Raw genomic sequence first — 20207 nt, 5'->3', positions numbered from 1 at the left:
AAAGAAAGAAAGAAAGAAAAAATTGTTAAGCTAAAATTAACAAAATCATTAGTGCATTTCATAAAGCTTTTCTTCTCCCAAGCTATATTTGGGAAGTAGCTTTCTCTAGCAAGAAAGGAAAAGAATAGGTTAATATCCTAGTAGGGACAACATGGATTACTTTTGAATTAGTTATGAAGTTGTAACTTGTTGATTTAGTAGAACATAGCTTGCTCTCCTGATTTTCACATGTCCCCTCCTGATTTTCACATGTCCCCAAGTGGAATTTCTTTCCATTGTCTTTTTGTAAGTGATTGGTAAGTAAAAACCCTGATGTTCTAATAATTTTTCTATGCTCATTGAATATAGGTTTAATGTGCTAATATGATCCTCAATGATCATTCAATCTCTATAAAAATATCAACAAAACAAAAGTTAGATTGTGACATGCCCCCACCCTATAGTAAAATCCTGTTATAATATCTTATTGTGGTACAGAAGAACTTTGGGTTTTGAAAGCTAGACAGGTGGATCTATAGCTTTTTTAGGTCTAAGTTTAGAGAAGCTAATTAGCAGAATATTGGCAAACAGATGGTTTCTTATTTTAACTCTACTACATTATAAAGAGATATTAAATAAATTGGGAACATAGTATGACACATTGTTCATTTGTTCTTTTCTGATCATAGATCTCATTGGGGGAAGGCTCCATTACTTTATATACTCAAAGAATAGTAAGTTCTTAAGTTAGAAAGGACCTTCAATATCATCCATCCCATCAGCTGTCTATTTTGCAAATATGAAAACTAAGGCTAAAAGCAGTAGAGTTTCCTTACCAGGATTTACATAGGTAATAAATGACAGTCTTTGACATCAAGCCCAAATCAAACATTTCTTTTTGCCATGCTGCCTCATTTTGTTCCAAGAGTAAAATAGACTTAAGTTTACTAGAAAAAATGTTGCTCTGGTAGAGTTAGTATTTTATAATTCAACCAATCAGAAGATTGGGGCATATAATTTCAATTAGTAGTTCCCTGTGATCCTGAATTGGGCTTTGGTATTAGACTTTTTTCTGATTTTAAAATTGCTAGGGTTGCCTTACATTCAAAGTCAATGTTAATTTTCTGCTGTTCTTTGGTTGTTTTGAATGTGTGTCACTCTTGTGATGAATCATACTTGGTATTTTTTTTTTTTTTAATCTCCTTTTTCTCCTTCCATTCAGTGGCTTTGTTTTTCTTCGACTTATCTGTCCTGCTATCCTTAATCCACGGATGTTTAATATCATCTCAGGTAAGTAGCTCTTAATGAATTTTAGATGTATAATTTAGTAACTTAGATTATTATGGAAAAGATTTATTGTTAAATGGTTGTTATTGGTATTTGCTATTGTTTTTAGGTCTTTGTTTGGATTTGGTACTTAAAGAGGTAGGAAATTAGAGGCAAATGCTAAATTTTTAGAGAATAGCTTTAATTCCCTTATCCTACTTTCATTATTGGATATAAACAACCAGAACATAGATATATCTAGTACCTAGCAAGCACTTTAAAAATGCTTGTTGATAGCATCTCACTAATCTTCTATCTTCCCTTTTTTCCTAATTATTTCTTTTCCTAGTGCATCTGAAACAATAGGTGTCTGTCTGTACAGGGAATCATTCTAAATTTTTTTTTTTCTCAGACCTGTAACATTACAATTTGTATGAAATCTGTACAACAATGGAAAATTAATACTAGCTAGTGTTGTACTGCTACTGTAGTAGGGAAGAATTTTTCCCTTTGATTTTGATCTTATTAACCTGTACTCACTTCTGGATTTTTGTTATTGTGAACTTGTAGTTTTTGAAGTATGATCAGGTTAAAAAGGCTAACAGGTAGTAGCAATAGAATGGATTTTAGTGCTTATGAAAAAAGTCTTGATTCTCCTCACTGATTTAAATTTTTGTAAATGTCCAATAAAACACAAATTCTTTTTATCTTTGTTACACATATTTTGTGGAGGATGCCTTACAGATTTAGTCATCTTGTAAAAGAATGTCAGTAAAATGAATCATATGGAATGTGGTTATTGTGTTTTGTTTTGTTTTGAACCTATGGAGTTTTATTTGATACAATTGACATTTTAAAAAACAATGTTTAGTTTTCTAACAGTCATTTCTTGTGTTTTTCGTTTATTGCTCTTTTGGAAATTGGAGGGCACATAAGGAGGCACGGAGGATAAAGTACTGACTCTGGAGTCAGAAATACTCAGCTTTGTGACTTCAAATCTGGCCTCAAACATTTAATAATGGGGCAGCTAGGTGACGCAGTGGATAGAGCACTAGCCTTGAATTCAGGAGGACCCGAGTTCAAATCTGTTAACACTTCCTAGCTGTGTGACCCTGGGCAAGTCACTTAACCCCAGCCTCCAAAAAAAAAATTTAATAATTATGACTGTGAAAAAATTACTTAATCCCATTTGCCTCTGTTCCTCATATGTAAAATGCCAAGAAAACCACTAACAGTATCATTAAGAGTCAGACACCACTGAAAAAAAGATTGCACAACAATAGCAAAGATTAGAATTGCTTAAATTCTTAAAGAATTAATTCATATTATCTCTTGAATATAATTATTAATCTATGCAAGTTGGTCTGTCCACATTTAGACTTTTAGGAAACAGTTGTATTAACTTTGGTAGTTTTTAAAATTATATTTGAAAATTTTAGGGATTAAAAATCATATCAAAAAACCAAGATTAGGCATTTAAGTGAACTACAGATGACTTTTTAACTTAAGTGCTCCAGTTTACATGCCTTATAGAGACATACCTTTAAAGCACTACTTAGTCATTCTTGTTATTGAATATGTTTAGTAATATCTTGAATTTGATATGACTTTATAGCAGTTAGTGAAATGTCAGGTAGTTCACAAATTAGAATAGGAATCTGCACCTCTTTCCTTAATGATATATTTTTTGCTTGAGTGAAGGAGTCCTACAACATTGCTCACCATGTTTTAACAGTTCCTAAATAACTAGGTGATCAGCAACTGGCTCCCAGATTCCCTTTGGCGGTTAGTATTTTAGTGATAAAATTAGTTCTTGGTTGAAGATTTCCTGAATAAGATGATTTTGTAATTCTAATAATAACCTCTTTGGTAGCAGTAATACTCTAAAGTATTTTTGGATTTCTTTAAATCATAAGATTTCCCAATAAATAGGGTGTTCCAAAAGTGCTGTTTCACTTGAATTTTATGTCAATCTTTACATTTTGGGTGAAGGAATGCTAGGATTTTGATAGTAAAAGTATTGTTTTTTTTTCTTTGTAGATTCTCCTTCTCCTACTGCTGCAAGAACACTGACACTGGTGGCTAAATCTGTGCAGAATTTAGCCAATCTTGTTGAGTTTGGTGCCAAGGTAAAATTATGTAAAATGATGTAAAGATATAATTTTACAAATTTTTTTAAGAAAAAATCAAAATGTAATTTTAAATAGAATTTTAGTTTTTAAAATTAAATTTTTAGCCCTCAATTTCCACTCTGAAATACAAAATAATGGTTTAATCTTGTAGCATATTTTTCAGATGTAATATGATATGACAGCCATTTTATACATCGAGTCAGATGCTGAATTTCCTATATTTCCAGTATAAGTTAATATCAAAACTGAGAAAATATTTCAAAGTTCTAGAAAGTAGATAAATGGTAAAACTATAAGGTAACATTAAACTTTTGAACATAAGCGGCTTTAAAAATACATTTTATCCATGTGCTTCATTTTTATAGCATAATAATTTCCCATACAAATATCTGTGTATTATACCATCCTTTGTGACGGAGAAAATGATTAAGCAAAAACATCTAATAAAGAGAGAGTTTCTGAATATGAAATAATCACTTCTGTCATAGTTCCCTGCCCTTTTTGCTACTTTGGAAGGGCTATATATTTCCACATTAATTTTTCACAACAATCTCTGATATTGTCTTGATCACTTGTAATCTTTAACAATCCTTTTTGATTTATATTATTGTTATGTTTGGGCATATTTTTTTTTGGATTTTGTTGATTTTACTCAACATCAGATCATTTAAATCTTCACATGCATATTTTTGAATTTCTCATATTTGGGATTCTTACTACAATGTGATCTATTATATTCATATAACATGTTTTTGTGACTTCTCACTTTGAGAGATACCTAGTTTATTTCCCTTCTTTGCTGTAATATGCTGTGAATATTTTGGCATGAATTGGACTGTCATCTCTGAGTTCCTTAAAAGTTAGTGGGGTGACACATTTAAAGGTTAAAGCAGTTTAATTGTTTCTTAAAATAATTTTCTTTTGAACTTCTTAAAACTCTTTTGAATTAAAAAAACAAAACAAACAAACAAAAAAAACCTGACCAATTTATAGCTCCATCAATATGCTTGGGGCCTCTGTTAGCACATCACATTGGAATATTTTTTTTTTTTTTTTTTAAGTAAACAATCTGTTAGTACCAATGTGATGTTTAGAACAATTTTAAAGTTGCATTTCTCTTACTATTGATGATTTTTATATGATGAATTATAGTTTGCAAATTATTTGGAAATTATTCATTCTTTGCCCTTCTTATCTACATGAAAATAGCTCTTCATTTTAATTTACCTATAGGTTTTGGATATCAGGCTTCACTGATAATTTGATTAAAATTTTTTCCTGATGTTCCTTTCCTGACTCTTTTTTTCATTTATTTTATTTTTGCAAAAGCTTTTTAAAAATTTTAAGCAATTTTAAAAATCTTTTATGATTTCTTCTATCATCTGTTTAAAAATTTCACCCTTTAATCATAATTGTAGAATATACTTGATTTTCTAGCCCTATAATTATTTAAACTTTATATGACCTTTAGGTTTCAAATCTATTTTGAATGTCTTATGGAACATATTATATTAATATTAATTACTGACAAATTGTTCTACAATCTTTCTAGGACTTCTTTTTTTTTTTAAATTAATTTTATAATTTTAACATTTTTTTTTGACAGTTCATATACATAATTTTTTTTTTTAACAACATTATCCCTTGTACTCCCTTCTGTTCCGAATTTTTCCCCTCCTTCCCTCCATCCCCTCCCCTAGATGGCAGTCATTCCCATACATATTAAATATCTTATAGTATATCCTTGGTACAATATATATGTGCAGAACTGAATTTTGTTGTTGTTGTTGCAAAGGAAGAATTGTATTCGGAAGGTAAAAATAATCTAGACAGAAAAACAAACAAACAAAATGCTCACAGTTTACACTCATTTCCCAGTGTTCCTTTTCTGAGTGTAGCTGATTCTGTCCATCATTGATCAATTGGAATTGGATTAGCTCTTCTCTATGTTGAAGATAGCCACTTCCATCAGAATACATCCTCATACAGTATCATTGTTGAAGTGTATAATGATCTCCTAGTTCTGCTCCTTTCACTCAGCATCAGTTGATGTAAGTCTCTCCAAGCCTCTCTGTATTCCTCCTGTTGGTCATTTCTTATAGAACATTAATATTCCATAACATTCATATACCATAATTTATCCAACCATTCTCCAATTGATGGACATCCATTCATTTTCCAGTTTCTAGCCACTACAAAAAGGGCTGCCACAAACATTTTGGCACATACAGGTCCCTTTCCCTTTTTAATATTTCCTTGGGATATAAGCCCAGTAGTAGCACTGCTGGGTCAAAGGCTATACACATTTTGATAACTTTTTGGTCACAATTTCAGATTGCTCTCCAGAATGGTTGGATTCTTTCACAACTCCACCAACAATGTATCAGTGTCCCAGTTTTCCCACAGCCCCTCCAACATTCATCATTATTTGTTCCTGTCATCTTAGCCAATCTGACAGGTGTGTAGTGGTATCTCAGAGTTGTCTTAATTTGCATTTCTCTGATCAATAGTGATTTGGAACACTCTTTCATATGAGTGGAAATAGTTTCAATTTCATCATCTGAAAATTATCTGTTCATATCCTTTGACCATTTTTCAATTGGAGAATAGCTTGATTTCTTATAAATAAAAGTCAATTCTCTGTATATTTTGGAGATGAGGCCTTTATCAGAACCTTTAACTGTAAAAATGTTTTCCCAATTTGTTACTTCCCTTCTAATCTTGTTTGCATTAGTTTTGTTTGTGCAGAAACTTTTTAATTTGATGTAATCAAAATTTTCTATTTTGTGATCAATAAATTGATCTCTAGTTCTCCTTTGGACACAAATTCCTTCCTCCTCCACAAGTCTGAGAGGTAAACTATGCTATGTTCCTCTAATTTATTTATGATATCGTTCTTTATGCCTAAATCTTGGACCCATTTTGATCTTATCTTAGTATGTGGTGTTTAATGTGAGTCCATGTTTCTAGGACTTCTTAAAATAATAGGAGTCCTTCCCCTCCAGAAATTTATGGTCTTGAGTTTATCAAACAGGGGATTACTGCTTTTTATTGCTTGTTTCTTGCTTATGTAGTTTATCCCAGTGATCTAGGGTTTTTTTTGTTGTTTGTTTGTTTTGTTTTTTAAATACCAAATAGATGACTACTGCTTTGTAATACAGTTTCAGTTGTGATAATTCTGTCACCTTCATTTTTATTTTTAACTTACTTGATTCTAGATCTTTTGTGTTTTTCTGGTTTCAAAAAGTCTACAATTATTTACTGTAATACTAAATCTGTTTTTTACTTATCTTTAAGTGTTGGCTTTTTTTTTTTTTAAGTCATATTGGCATGGCCTGTAGAACCAATAGCTAGTGAATATCTTCAATTTAAGTCCTTTTTTATTTTTATTTTTTTGTAATTACATTTATTTAAATTTTGTATGTATCCCAATAGGTTGACTGTCAGGTATTTATAGTTTTGTAACGATTTTGAATAAAATTTATTTTATCACTTCTTTTTTCATATTTATTAGTACTATGTAGAAATTCTCATGATTTCATGGATTTGTTTTGTTTTCCCTTAACTTTAATTTTTTTTTTTTTCCTTTTTTTTGCTGAGGCAATTGGGGTTAAGTGATTTGCCCAGGGTCACACAGCTAGGAAGTGTTAAGTCTCTGAGGCCAGATTTGAACTCAGGTTTTCCTGACTTCAAGGCTAGTGCTCTATCCACTGTACCACCTAGCTACCCCTTCCCTTAACTTTTCTGAAACTCTTAGTTGTACCATTTATTTTTGTTTTGATTCTCTCGAGTCCTATCATCTGCACATTAGAATAATTTTATCTTTTCTTGGTGATGGTTATATTGAAAAATTTGTTCTATTTTATGGCTAAAGCTAACATTTTAAAAATTTTATCAAATATGGGGATCTTCCAGGATTTCTTCCTTGCAAGTAATGTTAAATTTTGGTTTTGGTTATATATATTTTTATGATATTCCAAGCTTATACTTTTTAATTTTTCTAATATAAAAGAGGGTTTGATTTTATCAACTTTTTTCTATCACTTGTAACAGTCATATGTCATTTGTACTTTAAGTTGCTTTTTGATTATGTTATAATTTATTTTGCTAGTATTGAAACATTCATCCTTGAATTTTTTTCTGCATATATGGCTACAGTTTTATAAGGAATATATTTTATGATTTTTGCATCAGTATTCGTTACTGTGATTGATTATAGCTTTCTTTCTCTGCCTTGTTTTTCTCTTATATTTATCTCATAGTTTGATAGAGTGCTATCTGTTTGAGAATAATTTTTCTATCATAATTATCAATAGCTTTTTTTGGATAGGTTTTTCATAAAATTCAAATTCAGATACTTCTAAGGTTTTTAACCCTTTAGTAATTAATATATACACACACACAACACTTTTTTTTTTCTGAGATTGGATTGATATTTATTGTTTCATTATATATTTTTATGAATAGTCATCCTTCTTCCTTGAAATGCTATTAGTATTTTTAAAATTTTGTCTAGTGTAGTTTCTGATAATACCTTTTTTTTAAAATCATTTTTCCTCTTGTGAATCCATCTTCCTCATTTTTATTTTTAAAACAGAATTTTTTTTCTAATAGATCATCTAATAGTTTAATCTTTTAAAAACCAACTCTTTTGAAAACATAAGAATAATTAGACTACCTGAAAGCTATGACCAAAAAAAGAACCTTGTTGCAGTAATAATATAAATAAAGAAAATTGTCCAGAAGTGGGGAAAAAAAAAGGGGAAAGTAGAAATTGAAAAAATCCATGGATTACCACCTCAGAAAAATTCCACAACGAAAATCATTGCTAAATTTAGAAATCTCCAGATCAAGGAGAATATTTTAAAAGCAACAAAAATAGCAGAATTCGAATATGCTGGAGTTATAAGTAAGACTTGCACAGGATTTATCACTGGTTACAACAAAAGACAGCAGATCCTGGAAACAATATCTATCAATAATTAAAAGAACTAGAACTGTGGACAAAAATATCAAAACTAATAAATATTGAAAGGGGAAAAAATGGACATTTAATATCAGTTTTTCAGGATGTTTTCTCTAACAAACCTTAACTAACTAGAAATTTTAACCTGTTATTTATTTATTTGTTTGTTTGTTCATTTATTTATTTATTGAGGCTGGGGTTAAGTGACTTGCCCAGTGTCACTTAGCTAGGAAGTTTTAAGTATCTGAGATCACATTTAAACTCTGGTCCTCCTGAATTCAAGGCTGGTGTTCTATCCACTGCGCCACCTAGCTGCCCCTTAACCTGTAATTTAACAAGAGCCAGTATCAAAAACTAATTTCAAGGGACTCAAACTGTTTATGTTCTATGTGTGGTAATGAAAACCATATGTCTGATTGACATTAGTATTTGGGTACCTCAAAAAAAAAGATCAGGTACAGCTGATGTGTCTGTTTATGACTCTAAAAAGCAAAACCATTTAGGAAAAGGTAAAAATAGTAATTTTGCTATACAAATGAGATGCCAGAGCAAAAATTGACACATTAATTAATGGAGGAGGGTTGGTAGTTCTGAAAACCTGCTCACATCCGGAATGGGTTATATGCCAAGATGGGCATAACACGCTCCAAAATTTATAAGTAAGGGGTGAGGGGAACAGGGTGTGTGGATTAATGGGAGTGTGGAATAAGATGGAGAGATTAGTGGAAAAGAGACTAAGAGATAGAGAAAGGATGGAGGGATATAAAAGAGGAATCCATGGGTGAGGGAAGGTTAAGTAACAGCAAAATTAGTTAAGGAGTAGAATTAAAGTAAAAGTTAGCAGGGATAGAAAATTGGAAGTATGCTAAACACAATAACAGTGATCAGGAATTGAATTTGTTAGAAAAGAAAAGGGTAGTAATCATTTATTTCAGACAGTCAAACTTAAAAAGAGTCAATCAAGAGAAATCATCATTACATGTGAGCCATATTAATGTTGTATTAGTTATGTTTACATGTGTGTTTTCATAAAAATTCATGTTTAACTGTAGCCTATTTGAGGAATTTGAAGAAGAAAGAGCAAAAAAGAATAAAGTAAAAAGTCCAGAGAAAAGAAAACCTGAAAACCTATAAGGAAGCAAAAAAAAAAAAAAAAAAAAAAAAAAAAAAAAAAAGATGTATTGTGAATACAGTATCTTCTTTCTTGAAATGGAAATTTATTGTTACATATTTTGAATTTTCCCTGATGTTCTGCTTAGCACATGACTATTTTTTCTTAATTTACATGTAAGTTTTAAATAAGTACAGAAAGGAAAAAATTACCTTTTTTCAACTTTTTCTTCAAATTTTAAAATTTGTGTATTTTTAAAGGTTATTGAATGATAGTCCTTAATTTTTAAAAATATTGATCATCTCCCGTTCACTTTTGCTTGTGATCATTAAAATTTTTTTTTACTGTAAATGTAATCTATTCTTTGACCTAGTATTTAAGTTTTGTACCCATTATTGATTTTATTGCATTATGATTTGTAAAGTATGTTTTTTTTAAGACTTTTTTTGTAAAGTTACCATGATTTCAGGGTGATCTTGTAAATAAATCAAAATTCAGTCAAATCTACTTTTCCAGTATTAAAAATAATGGGTCCTTGCTGTTTGGTCAGGTTGGAAGCTGAATATTCTGGTTTTGTTTGAAGAATTGATTCAAATTCTTTGCCTTTACTGAATGCCCAAGATCTTTTGCTTATGTTTTAATATTTAGGCTCAGATTTGCAGGGCATATTATTATTCGGTGGGGGCAAAATTCCTAGCCAATGTTACATATTCTCTTTGATATTTTATATTATATATTTTATTGAAGTTGAAAGTCCTTGCAATAATTAACTAAGGTTTTTCCACATTACAAATGTGGAATTTCTTTTTTCTTGGTGGTCTGTGGATTTTCTTGATCTAAATTTTTGTTGTCTGCTTACAGTGTTTCTGAGTGATTCAATGATTTCTTGAGACTGGTATTCAGGTCTTCATGGTTTTTTCTGGAAGATATAATTTTGTTAAATTGCTATTTGGCGTCCCATATTCAGTTTCTCTATTCTTGTTTTGTTGAGTTCAGATGTATTCTTCTAATCTTTAAAATTTTTAATCCATTTTTTCTTTTCTGTCTTCAGTGTGTTCTAATTCTTTTGGTTTCTTTTTGAAAATCTAAAAAAGGAAAGTATATTTTGTTCCAAATTCTTTAGTCTTTGGTTTGATTTGATTGTTTCTTGAGAACGAAAGTTTCTGGTTTTAGTTTTGATATTTTTACTTATTTGATTGTCCTGAACCATTTTGGAAGTTTCCAAGCATGGTACATTGTCATTTCTGAAGACTTTGCTAAGTTTCCTTTGTTGTAAAGCAATAGGTAAATTCCTCTAGATGATATTTTCTTCTTTTGCTTGCTAATTTCTCCGTATGCATTCATTTCATCATCATCTTTTTACCTATTTTTATTAAAGCTTTTTATTTCCAAAACATGCATAATTTTCAATATTCACTTGCAAAACCTTGTAGTCCAAATATTTTCTCCCACCCCTTCCACTAGACAGCAAGTATATGTTAAACATGTGCAATTTTTCTATACATATTTCCACAATTATGCTGTATAAGAAAAATCAGATCAAAAAGGGAAAAAATGGTAAAGAAAACAAAATGCAAGCAAACTCCAACAAAAAAAAAAAAGTGAAAATACTATGTTGTGATCCACACACATCAGTTCATGTAAGTCTCTCCAGGCCTCTCTGAAATCATCCTGCTGATCGGTTCCTTATAGAACAGTAATATTCCATGATATTCATATACCACAACTTATTCAGCCACTCTTCAACTGATGGGCATTCATTCAGTTTTCAGTTCCTTGTTACTGCAAAAAAAGGGTGCTCCAAATATTTTTACACATGTGGGTCCTTTTCCCTTTTTATAATATCTTTGGGATACAGGCCCAATAGAGATACTGTTGGATTAAAGGGTGTACATAGCTTTATAGACTTTTGGACATAATTCCAAATTGCTCTCCAGAATGGTTGGATCATTTCACAACTCCACCCACAATGCATTAGTGTCCCAGGCTTCCTACATCTCCTCCAACATTTGTCATTATCTTTTCCTGTCATCTTAGCCAATCTGAGAGGTGTGGATATCTCAGAGTTGTCTTTAATTTGCATTTCTTTGATCAGTAGCAATTTAGAGCACTTTTTCATATGATTAGAAATGGTTTTAATTTCTTCATCTGAAAATTGTTCATATCCTTGGGATCATTTATCAATTAGAAAATGGCTTGTATTCTTATAAATTTCAGTCAATTCTCTATGTAAATGAGGTCTTTATCAGTTGGACAGAAAACCTCCCCCACCCCCCAATTTACTGCTTCCCTTCTAATTGCATTGGTTTTGTTTGTACAAAAACTTTTTTTTTTTTTTCACTAAGGCAATTGGGGTTAAGTGACTTGCCCCAGGGTCACAGAGCTAGGCAGTGTTAAATGGCTGAGACTAGATTTGAACTCAGGTTCTCCTGACTTCAGGGCTGGTACTCTATCTACTGCACCACCTTGCTGCCCCCAAAACTTTTTAACTTAATTTATCAGAATTGTCCATTTTGAATTCCACAATGTACTCCAGTTCTTTTTTGGTCAGAAATTCCTTCCTTTTCCACAGATCTGAGAGATAGACTATCCTTTGTTCTTCTAATTTGCTCATAGTATCACTCATTATGTCTTAAATCAGGAATCTATTATGACCTTGTCTTGGTATAGGGTGTTAGATGTTGGTTAATGCCTAGTTTCTGCTATACTGGTTTCCAATTTTCCCAGCAATTTTTGTTAAAGTAAGTTCTTTGACAAAACCAAAGAATACAGTTTTGAAATAGCACTAGATTACTATTGGCTAATTGTCTTGTGAACCTAACCTATTCAATGATCAACGACTCTATTTCTTAACCAGTATCAGTTTGTTGGGGTTTTTTTTTTTTCCATTTTATTATAGCTTTTTATTGACAAAACAGATGCATGGATAATTTTTCAACATTGACCCTTACAAAAGCTTTTGTTCCAACTTTTCCTTCCCTTCACCCCCTTCCCTAGATGGCAGGTAGTCCCATACATGTTAAATATGTTAAAGTATATGTTAAATACGATATATGTACACATTTATACAGTTACCTTGCTGCACAAGAAAAATCAGATTTAGAAAGAAGGTAAAAATAATCTGAGAAAAACAAAACTGTAAGCAAACACTAGCAGAAAGAGTGGAAATGCTATGTTGTGGCCCACATTCAGTGTTCTTTCACTGGGTGTAGCTGGTTCTGTCCCAATATCAAACAGTTTTGATGACTGCTGCTTTATGATATAATTTTAGGGCTGGCCTAGCACAGCCACCTTATTTGCATTTTTTTTTCATTAATTCCCTTGAAATTCTTGACCTTTTGTTTTTTCCAAATTAACTTTTGTTATCTTTTATCTGACTTTTTTGTGGTGTATTTGTTGAAAATGTGTTTAATTTCAATAATAGTGACATAATGCAGTGCTAAAAGAGACTGTTAGAGTTTTATCTCATCAAACCCTTTAATTTTATAGATGACCATAGTCATAGTTTGTAACCATTAAGGTCGATTGTGACCCCTAAAGCCAATGTTATTCCCAGTTTTACTATGCTGTCTCTTTTATCCTTCAAAGATAACCATTCCCTATCCCTATCTTAATTTTTCTCTGTTTTTTTTTTTTTTTTCCTATTCTCTGTTCTCAAGACATTCAGAGTTTAATATGTTCAATTTTCTTCAGATCAGCAAACATTTACCAAGCATCTTCTTAAGTCCCAGTCATTATGTTAGGGGTAGGGGATATGAAAAAAGGCAAAAGACACTCCCTGCCTTTAAGGAACTCACAATCCAATTAGGCACAATAAGAAACAAATATGTGTAAACATGCTATGCAGAAGCAAAACAAGAAACAATTAACAAAGAAAAGACTTTGGAATTAACAGAGGTTGGGAAATGCTTCCTAGAAAAGATGAGAATTTAGTTGAGACTTGAAAGAAACCAGAGGCATAGATGTAAGATGAACATTCTTGGTATTGAGAAGAGCCAGAAAACTGTCTATCTATCCAGGTTACTTATACCTTCGGAATCTACTTAATATGCAACAAGAAAATGGTATTTACACACATATATTGTATCTAGGTTGTATTGTAACACATGTAAAATGTATGGGATTGCCTGTCATCAAGGGGAGGGAGTAAAGGGAGGGAGGGGATAATTTGGAAAAATGAATACAAGGGATAATGTTATAAAAAAAATTACTCATGCATATATACTGTCAAAAAATTATAAATAAAAAAATAAAGCCTGAAAAAAAAAAGCCAGAAAAAAAATACCTGAGGCCAAGGAATGTAGTATCTTGTTTTATTGAATAGCTAGGAAGATGAAATAGAGAATTTTGTATTTGATCTTGGAAGTGGTAGCTCGCCATTGCAATTTATTTAGTTGGACATGGTCAAAACTGTGCAATAGGAAAAAAATCATTTTGTTGGATGCATCAGAGTGAGGAGAAACTTGAGGCAGGCAGACCCAGTCTATTGGAATAGCTTGGTGAGGATCTGGGCCAGGATGGTGGTTGTGTCAGAGGGAAGAAGAGGATGAATTTTAGATGCTGCCAGGGTAACATTGAACAGACCTTTGTAACATTTCTATATGAAGCATAATAGTGAGAAATCACTGTAGCATTATCTTGGTGGTGACTGAAGGACAGGGAAAAGATGACTTTCCCCTTTAGAATAATGGGGAAGGAGGGAAGATAATGAGTTCAGCTTTGGACATACTGAGTTTAAAATGACTGAGACGTAGTTGGTTATGCAAGATTTTACATCAGCAGAGTTTTTTGAAAATTGTCAGCATAAAGATGGTAATACATCAATGAGAGCTGATGTGATCACCAGGTGAAAAAGTACAGAAGGAGGAAAGGACAGAACACTGTGGAACACCTACAGTTAGAGGGCATGATCTGAGTAAGGAACCAATAAAGGAGAAAGGAAAGGAAAGGAACAAGCACAGGTAGGGGCAGAACCTGAAGAGAGTGGTGTTTTGAAAACCTAGAGAGACCAAGAAACAGAAGGAAAGAGGCATCTAAGTGTCAAAGATTGCAGAAAGAGAATCAGCTATGAATAGAGTGAGGTGATGAACAAATCCTTGATTTTTAAAAAAGGGTTTGAGTAACTATAAAGTATTTTTATATATTCTATTAATTCCTGTACATCACCCTTAAAATCCATCTATGATAACTTCATTTTATCTTCCATTTATAAAACTTGAATATTTTAGTGTTTAGAGTTTCAGAACAAGGTCATTCACTGTTAAAATTCAAAGACATTTAATCTCTCTGAAGTTGCAGTTATAAATGCAGTTTAGAAATCTTTTGTAGGAATACTTATCTTAGCTTTATTTTATAAAGCACAAATAACCTGGAACATGGAGCCTAGGGATTTTCAAGTAAAAAATCAAAAAACAAACAGGTTTGTTATCCTATGATAGGATACACAATCATTTTGAACTTTGGTAATATTAAGTAAATTAGTAAGAATTATCATATTATGACATATACATAAAAATTGTATTAAATTAATTTGTGGGATTTCATGAAATTTTTTGTTTTTGTTTTTCTAGGAGCCTTACATGGAGGGAGTAAATCCATTCATTAAAAGTAACAAACATCGTATGATTATGTTTTTAGATGAACTTGGGGTATGTGTATCACATATTACATCTTCTCTCATAAAATTATTGTTCCCTCAATCAAGATTCCACACACCGTAGGAAAAGCAAAAGAAAACTCTGTTGGGGTGCTTCAGGGTAGAGTAGATGGGTGCAAGATTCAGAATCAGGAAAGGCCTAGGGAAGTGGGGGCCTGAAATCCTACATTGACACAGAATTATTTTGGGCAAGTCACCTGATTTCTCTGAGCTTCAGTTTCCTTAATTGTAAAACAGAATGCTTGTGACTTTTTCTTAAGATTGTGAGGAACCTGTAGCAAGAAAGAGTACCATCTGCTCTGCCTCTTAATAGTCTTAGGGAAATGCCTAGGGTAGAGAGAGATGGAGTGGCTTGATCTCTTTCTGGTTATCACAGCCAATATCTATTAGAACCCCGGTCTCAATGTCTCCAAGTTTATTATCATTTTTAAGTTACCTTTTGGGGAAGACTTGTTTCTTTAGAATACCTAGAAATTTTTTATACTACCTTCATTCTTTTTAAAACAAATACTATGGAAGAAAAAGGGAATTGTTACTAATGGCTATGGTAGAAAGGGAGTAATACTATGTAAACAGTGTGTTTCAAGTCTGTCAAGTGTTTGCACTTTATCAGGAATATTGTTATTTTGATACTGCATTAAGCTCGAGAAGATAGCTCAGCCATTATATTATTGAGTGTCGCAGTTTTAAAATTACATCTTTAAAAAGGCTGTAAACAACTGCCATTCTAAATGCAGTATTATGATTCTTCTTAAAGAATGTACCTGAACTTCCAGACACTACAGATCATTCTAGAACTGACTTGTCACGTGATCTAGCAGCATTGCATGAAATTTGTGTGGCACATTCAGATGAACTTCGAACACTCAGTAATGAGCGTGGTGTACAACAGGTAGGTTTGCATTATATTATTTTGATGAGCAATTAGTACTTAAATTATCAGTATCAAGATTAATTAGAGCATAAAACAAGTGCTTAGTAAAATTCCTTTATATTTAGATGATTTTGGCTTATTTAGAATTCATCTACAAAAATGCCTTTAAAATATTTAACGCGTTTACAAGGTTGATGCCTTCTGTCAGTAAACATATTTGGTCATATCTGTTTCCTATTTATTGTGCCTAATTTAAAAAACAAATTTAAAGAGTTTCTCTATTTACTATGTTTCATTTGGACACAGATAAAACCTTTTTTAGAAGAGTTTTTTTATGTTTTTTTAAAATAAATTGATGTAAATTTATGTAGAATTGATGTATCTAGACATATACTATGATATAATGAAAATGTCAAACCCTGGGAAGCAAGGTTGGTACTGTGGATAAATAGGCTCCTGGGAATGCAGTCAGGAAGACCTGGAAGTCCAAATGTGGTCTCAGACACTTATTAGCTATGTGACCCCAGACAAGTCATTTCATATTTCATCTTTGTCTACAATCAATTTTCTCATCCTCAGTATCTTTCTCCCCCAAAGAAAGGGAAAGAGTTATTATGAGGATAAAGGAGGAAAGGATTGTAAAGAAAGCACTTAGCACAGTGCCTGGCATGTAAGTTCTGTATAAATAATAGCTACTGTTAATAGCAAGCCCTGCCTCAGTGTTCTTAATATACCCCTGATAATGGCATACTCTATATGTTTGCCACTAAATCATTTATGACAAGTAGGAGACTATTTCACCTTGAATAGTTAACTTTCCGTATTCCAAATCTAAATTTCTTTCATTTGTCTGGCTTCTTAAATGTCTAAGAATGAAGATTTCAACTAGGGATTATCTGCAGAAAAGAAAATTGTCAGAGATTTTTGCTTAATTTGGGATTCTTTCTCCAGAAACCTCATTCAGTTGTAAATAGCAGTTCTCTTTCATAAAAACTCATATGAGTAACTTAAATTTATGAAAATTCACGTTTCCTTCATGGACATTTTTGTCCTAGACTCAAGTTTCAATTATTGTTAATATGTTTTTCATACTTAAGGATTCTGAATGTAATAATTTTGTTTTTTCTTTCTTAGCATGTCTTAAAAAAGCTCCTGGCTATTACAGAACTGCTTCAACAAAAACAAAATCAGTATTCAGTGACAAATAACATCAGGTAGCAGCCTTTGCCTTAGTATTCTGCATGGATTCAGCATGCCCAACATGGTATAATTCCTATCAGTATCACTTTCTCCTTGCTCTTGCCAAAAATAGCACACCTTTCCACATTCCCAGGGATGTGTGAACTATGCAAAACAAAACCCAAGATTCTGCTGGGGGAAGAGTTGTGCCAGCAGTTTTGTAAGCTATCTGTGCAGGATATTTGCACTTTTTTTCCACGTGGAACAATCTTTAACAACCTCTGAGCCTTGGTGTACAGATCACCTTTCATAAAGTAAAATGCTGTGACTGTCTCTTGAACTTCGAAAATTTATTTTCAATACATCAAATTGCCAAAGTTTCGCTGTCTGTTGGAAAAAGAATTGTCGTCAACTGACGAGAAAGAAAAGCCTTCTCTTTTGACAGCCGAATATAACTGGATTGCAAATTTTTTTACTGTAACTTCCTTGTTGGGAGATGACCGTTTGACTGTTCAATCACTTTATTTGTATTTACAGTTTCCAGAGTTTGACATTATAATAGGAAAAAATCTTTGTTGTATACTTTTTTTTTTTTATATTGTACTGTTATTCTTGCCTGGATTGTGTTGAAAGAGAATGTTCAGAATGGTATTTGTCAGCTTTATTTTTTAAATGTGCCATTGATTTTGTCTGAGTTGAGTAATTCTTTCATCAAAGATGGTGAATTCATATAAATCTCAATGCTTTTGTAAAATGTTTACAACAGTAAATAATTTCAATTCAGTAAATTTATTGATCATTGTTATCAGTCATGCATGCCTTCATTAAACCATTTTATAAAATATAAATTTGTTGTCTTTTATGTAAAGCCAAATCTAAGCATTACCTTTGTTTAAAACACTCAGCCATTCCGAATTTTTGTGCTATTTTAGATAAACCACATCTATTGCTCGTTAAAAAAATTCTCATTGGTTGAGAGCTGCACTTCATGAAGGGATATTTTGTTTGACTACATAGTTTTATTTATTGACAAGATTTGCTTCTGTATTTTTGTGTGTGTGTGAAATTCACAAAAATTGAAATAAAGTCAAAGGGGTCTTGTGTTATTTGCTGTTTCTTCATTTCTGAGTCTCCACTTTTGCCTAAATATGGATACTATAGACCTTTCATTTTCTCCTGCTGTCTTTCTCTTTTTCATTTTGGAAGCAAGTCAAATCATCTTCAAAGGCCCCCCTGGACAATGAAACTTGGTTGTCTTTCTTTTTACTTAGAAGTTGTTCATTAATGTATTTGAAAACCTAATGTTTGCATAACAAAGAGTTATCAGCTGTCATCTAGTACTCCAAGTTTTCCTACTTCATTAGGAAGATTAATGGAAGCCTTGTGGTATAGTATTAAAGCACTAGCTCAGGAGTCCAAGAGGACCAGAATTCAAATCCTACTGAGATTCCTTATAAGTGTGACTTATGAACAAATTATCTTAACTTCTGTGTACTACAGTTTATTCATTTCTAATGTGAAGGGGTTGGGATAAATAATTATGTTCTCTACAGTTTTCAATCTATTTTTCTATAAATGATGCTATCATTTAACCTATATTTCTCCATTTTATCTACACAAAAATCATGAGACATATTTGCTGAAATCTACATGAATATCAGTTATGCTTTGTAAAGTTCCATATACTTAATACTTTTAATGATGGGGTGGTAAAGAGAGGATTATGGATAGTAAATGCATACTTATTCTTACCACAGTACTTATTTTAAGTGACTTGCCCAGGATCACACAGCTAGGAAGTGTTCAAGAGTTTCTGAGATCAGAGTTGAACTCGGGTCCTCCTGACTTCAGGGCTGGTGCTTGATCCAGTGTGCTACCTAGTAAGTAGATTTTAAAGGTGCTTTTTTCAGCACTTCTTCCTGATGGAAATGGGGATTACTTTAAGCTACAATGAAGTTATTGATGAAAAAGGAATGGGAAAACTGTTGTGCAAGAATGAGGTTGTTCCTCAAATGTTGGCTTGATTTTTTTTTTTTTTTTTTTTTTTTTTGGTTTTCTGTGAAAGAATAGACTGAAGGAAAGGGCAATGAAAACAGCTAATCAGTATGAAAAGGCACCACAAAATTGTTAAAAGGACAAATGTTTCTTTTCTGAAAAAGGGTAAATATTTGCAATCATGCAATTACAGGCCAGGGACTTTTAAATTTTAGAATTTTACGAGAAATCTTATTAAAGAAGAGACATGGAGTAATAAGATTACATTCTTCTCCGGTGTCAGAGATTTGCAGATCTGCCTTCAATGCACCAGTAACATTTCTTAAGAAAGGTATTTATCTTTAAAACCCAATTAAGCTTTAAACTGCAATATGAAAGCATATATGATCTGTTTGTAAACAGGGAAAACTGAAACCATGAAATTTGTCACAAGTTTGCAAATGAAGTAATTTATCAGTTTTACAGAGTAAAGATAACAATTTTGTTATTCAGTTATTTCAGTCATGTCTGATACTTTGTGACCCCTTTTACAATTTTCTTGGCCAAGATACTGGAGTGGTTTGCCATTTCATTTTCCAGATCATTTTGCAGATGAGTTACTGAGACAAACAGGGTTAAATAACTTGCAGTCACAGCTAGTGAATGAATGAATACACATTTGAACTCAGGAAGACTCAGTCTTCCTGAATTTAGATTGAGTACCCTATCTACTGTATCACCTCAGGGCTGCTCATATATAAACTGGGTTTCATGTTACAGATAGAAGAAACAGGCCCATTGGAACTTGTCCAAGGTCAACGAGGTACTATGTAGTAGAGATATTTGAAATTGTACCTCCAACTCAGTTTAGCATTCTTTCTCTTTTTACTCACTGCCTCAGAGTCTGATTCTTTTACTTAAAGCTATGAACTTGAGCTAAACTATCCAAACCTAAGCAGAAAATTAAATTAATATTTTACTTAATGGCTAAGATGTCAGGATTACATCTCCATATGATACTTGGTAGGTAGAATTATACAGTCTTTAATGATAATTTATATTTATTCTTT

The 20207-nt window shown here is 32.1% G+C and overlaps 1 protein-coding gene across 2 annotated transcripts in view; it reads left to right on the top strand.

The window, feature by feature from the left end:
* Positions 1–18011, top strand: part of RASA1 (RAS p21 protein activator 1) — a 102781-nt gene extending 84770 nt beyond the window's left edge. For both annotated transcript variants that reach the window (XM_074282137.1, XM_074282136.1), the window contains 5 exons: positions 1202–1269; positions 3286–3374; positions 15025–15102; positions 15868–16002; positions 17119–18011. In XM_074282137.1, the coding sequence (XP_074138238.1) occupies positions 1202–1269; positions 3286–3374; positions 15025–15102; positions 15868–16002; positions 17119–17202 (454 nt within the window). In that variant the 3' untranslated portion in view covers positions 17203–18011. The remainder of the gene's footprint in view (positions 1–1201; positions 1270–3285; positions 3375–15024; positions 15103–15867; positions 16003–17118) is intronic.
* The last annotated feature ends 2196 nt before the right edge of the window (positions 18012–20207 follow it).

Source organism: Sminthopsis crassicaudata, chromosome 1 (assembly GCF_048593235.1).
Source record: "Sminthopsis crassicaudata isolate SCR6 chromosome 1, ASM4859323v1, whole genome shotgun sequence".
Classification (NCBI taxonomy): domain Eukaryota; kingdom Metazoa; phylum Chordata; class Mammalia; order Dasyuromorphia; family Dasyuridae; genus Sminthopsis; species Sminthopsis crassicaudata.
The sequence above is the reverse complement of the archived record's forward strand: the minus strand, read 5'-3'. Positions and strand labels throughout refer to the sequence as shown.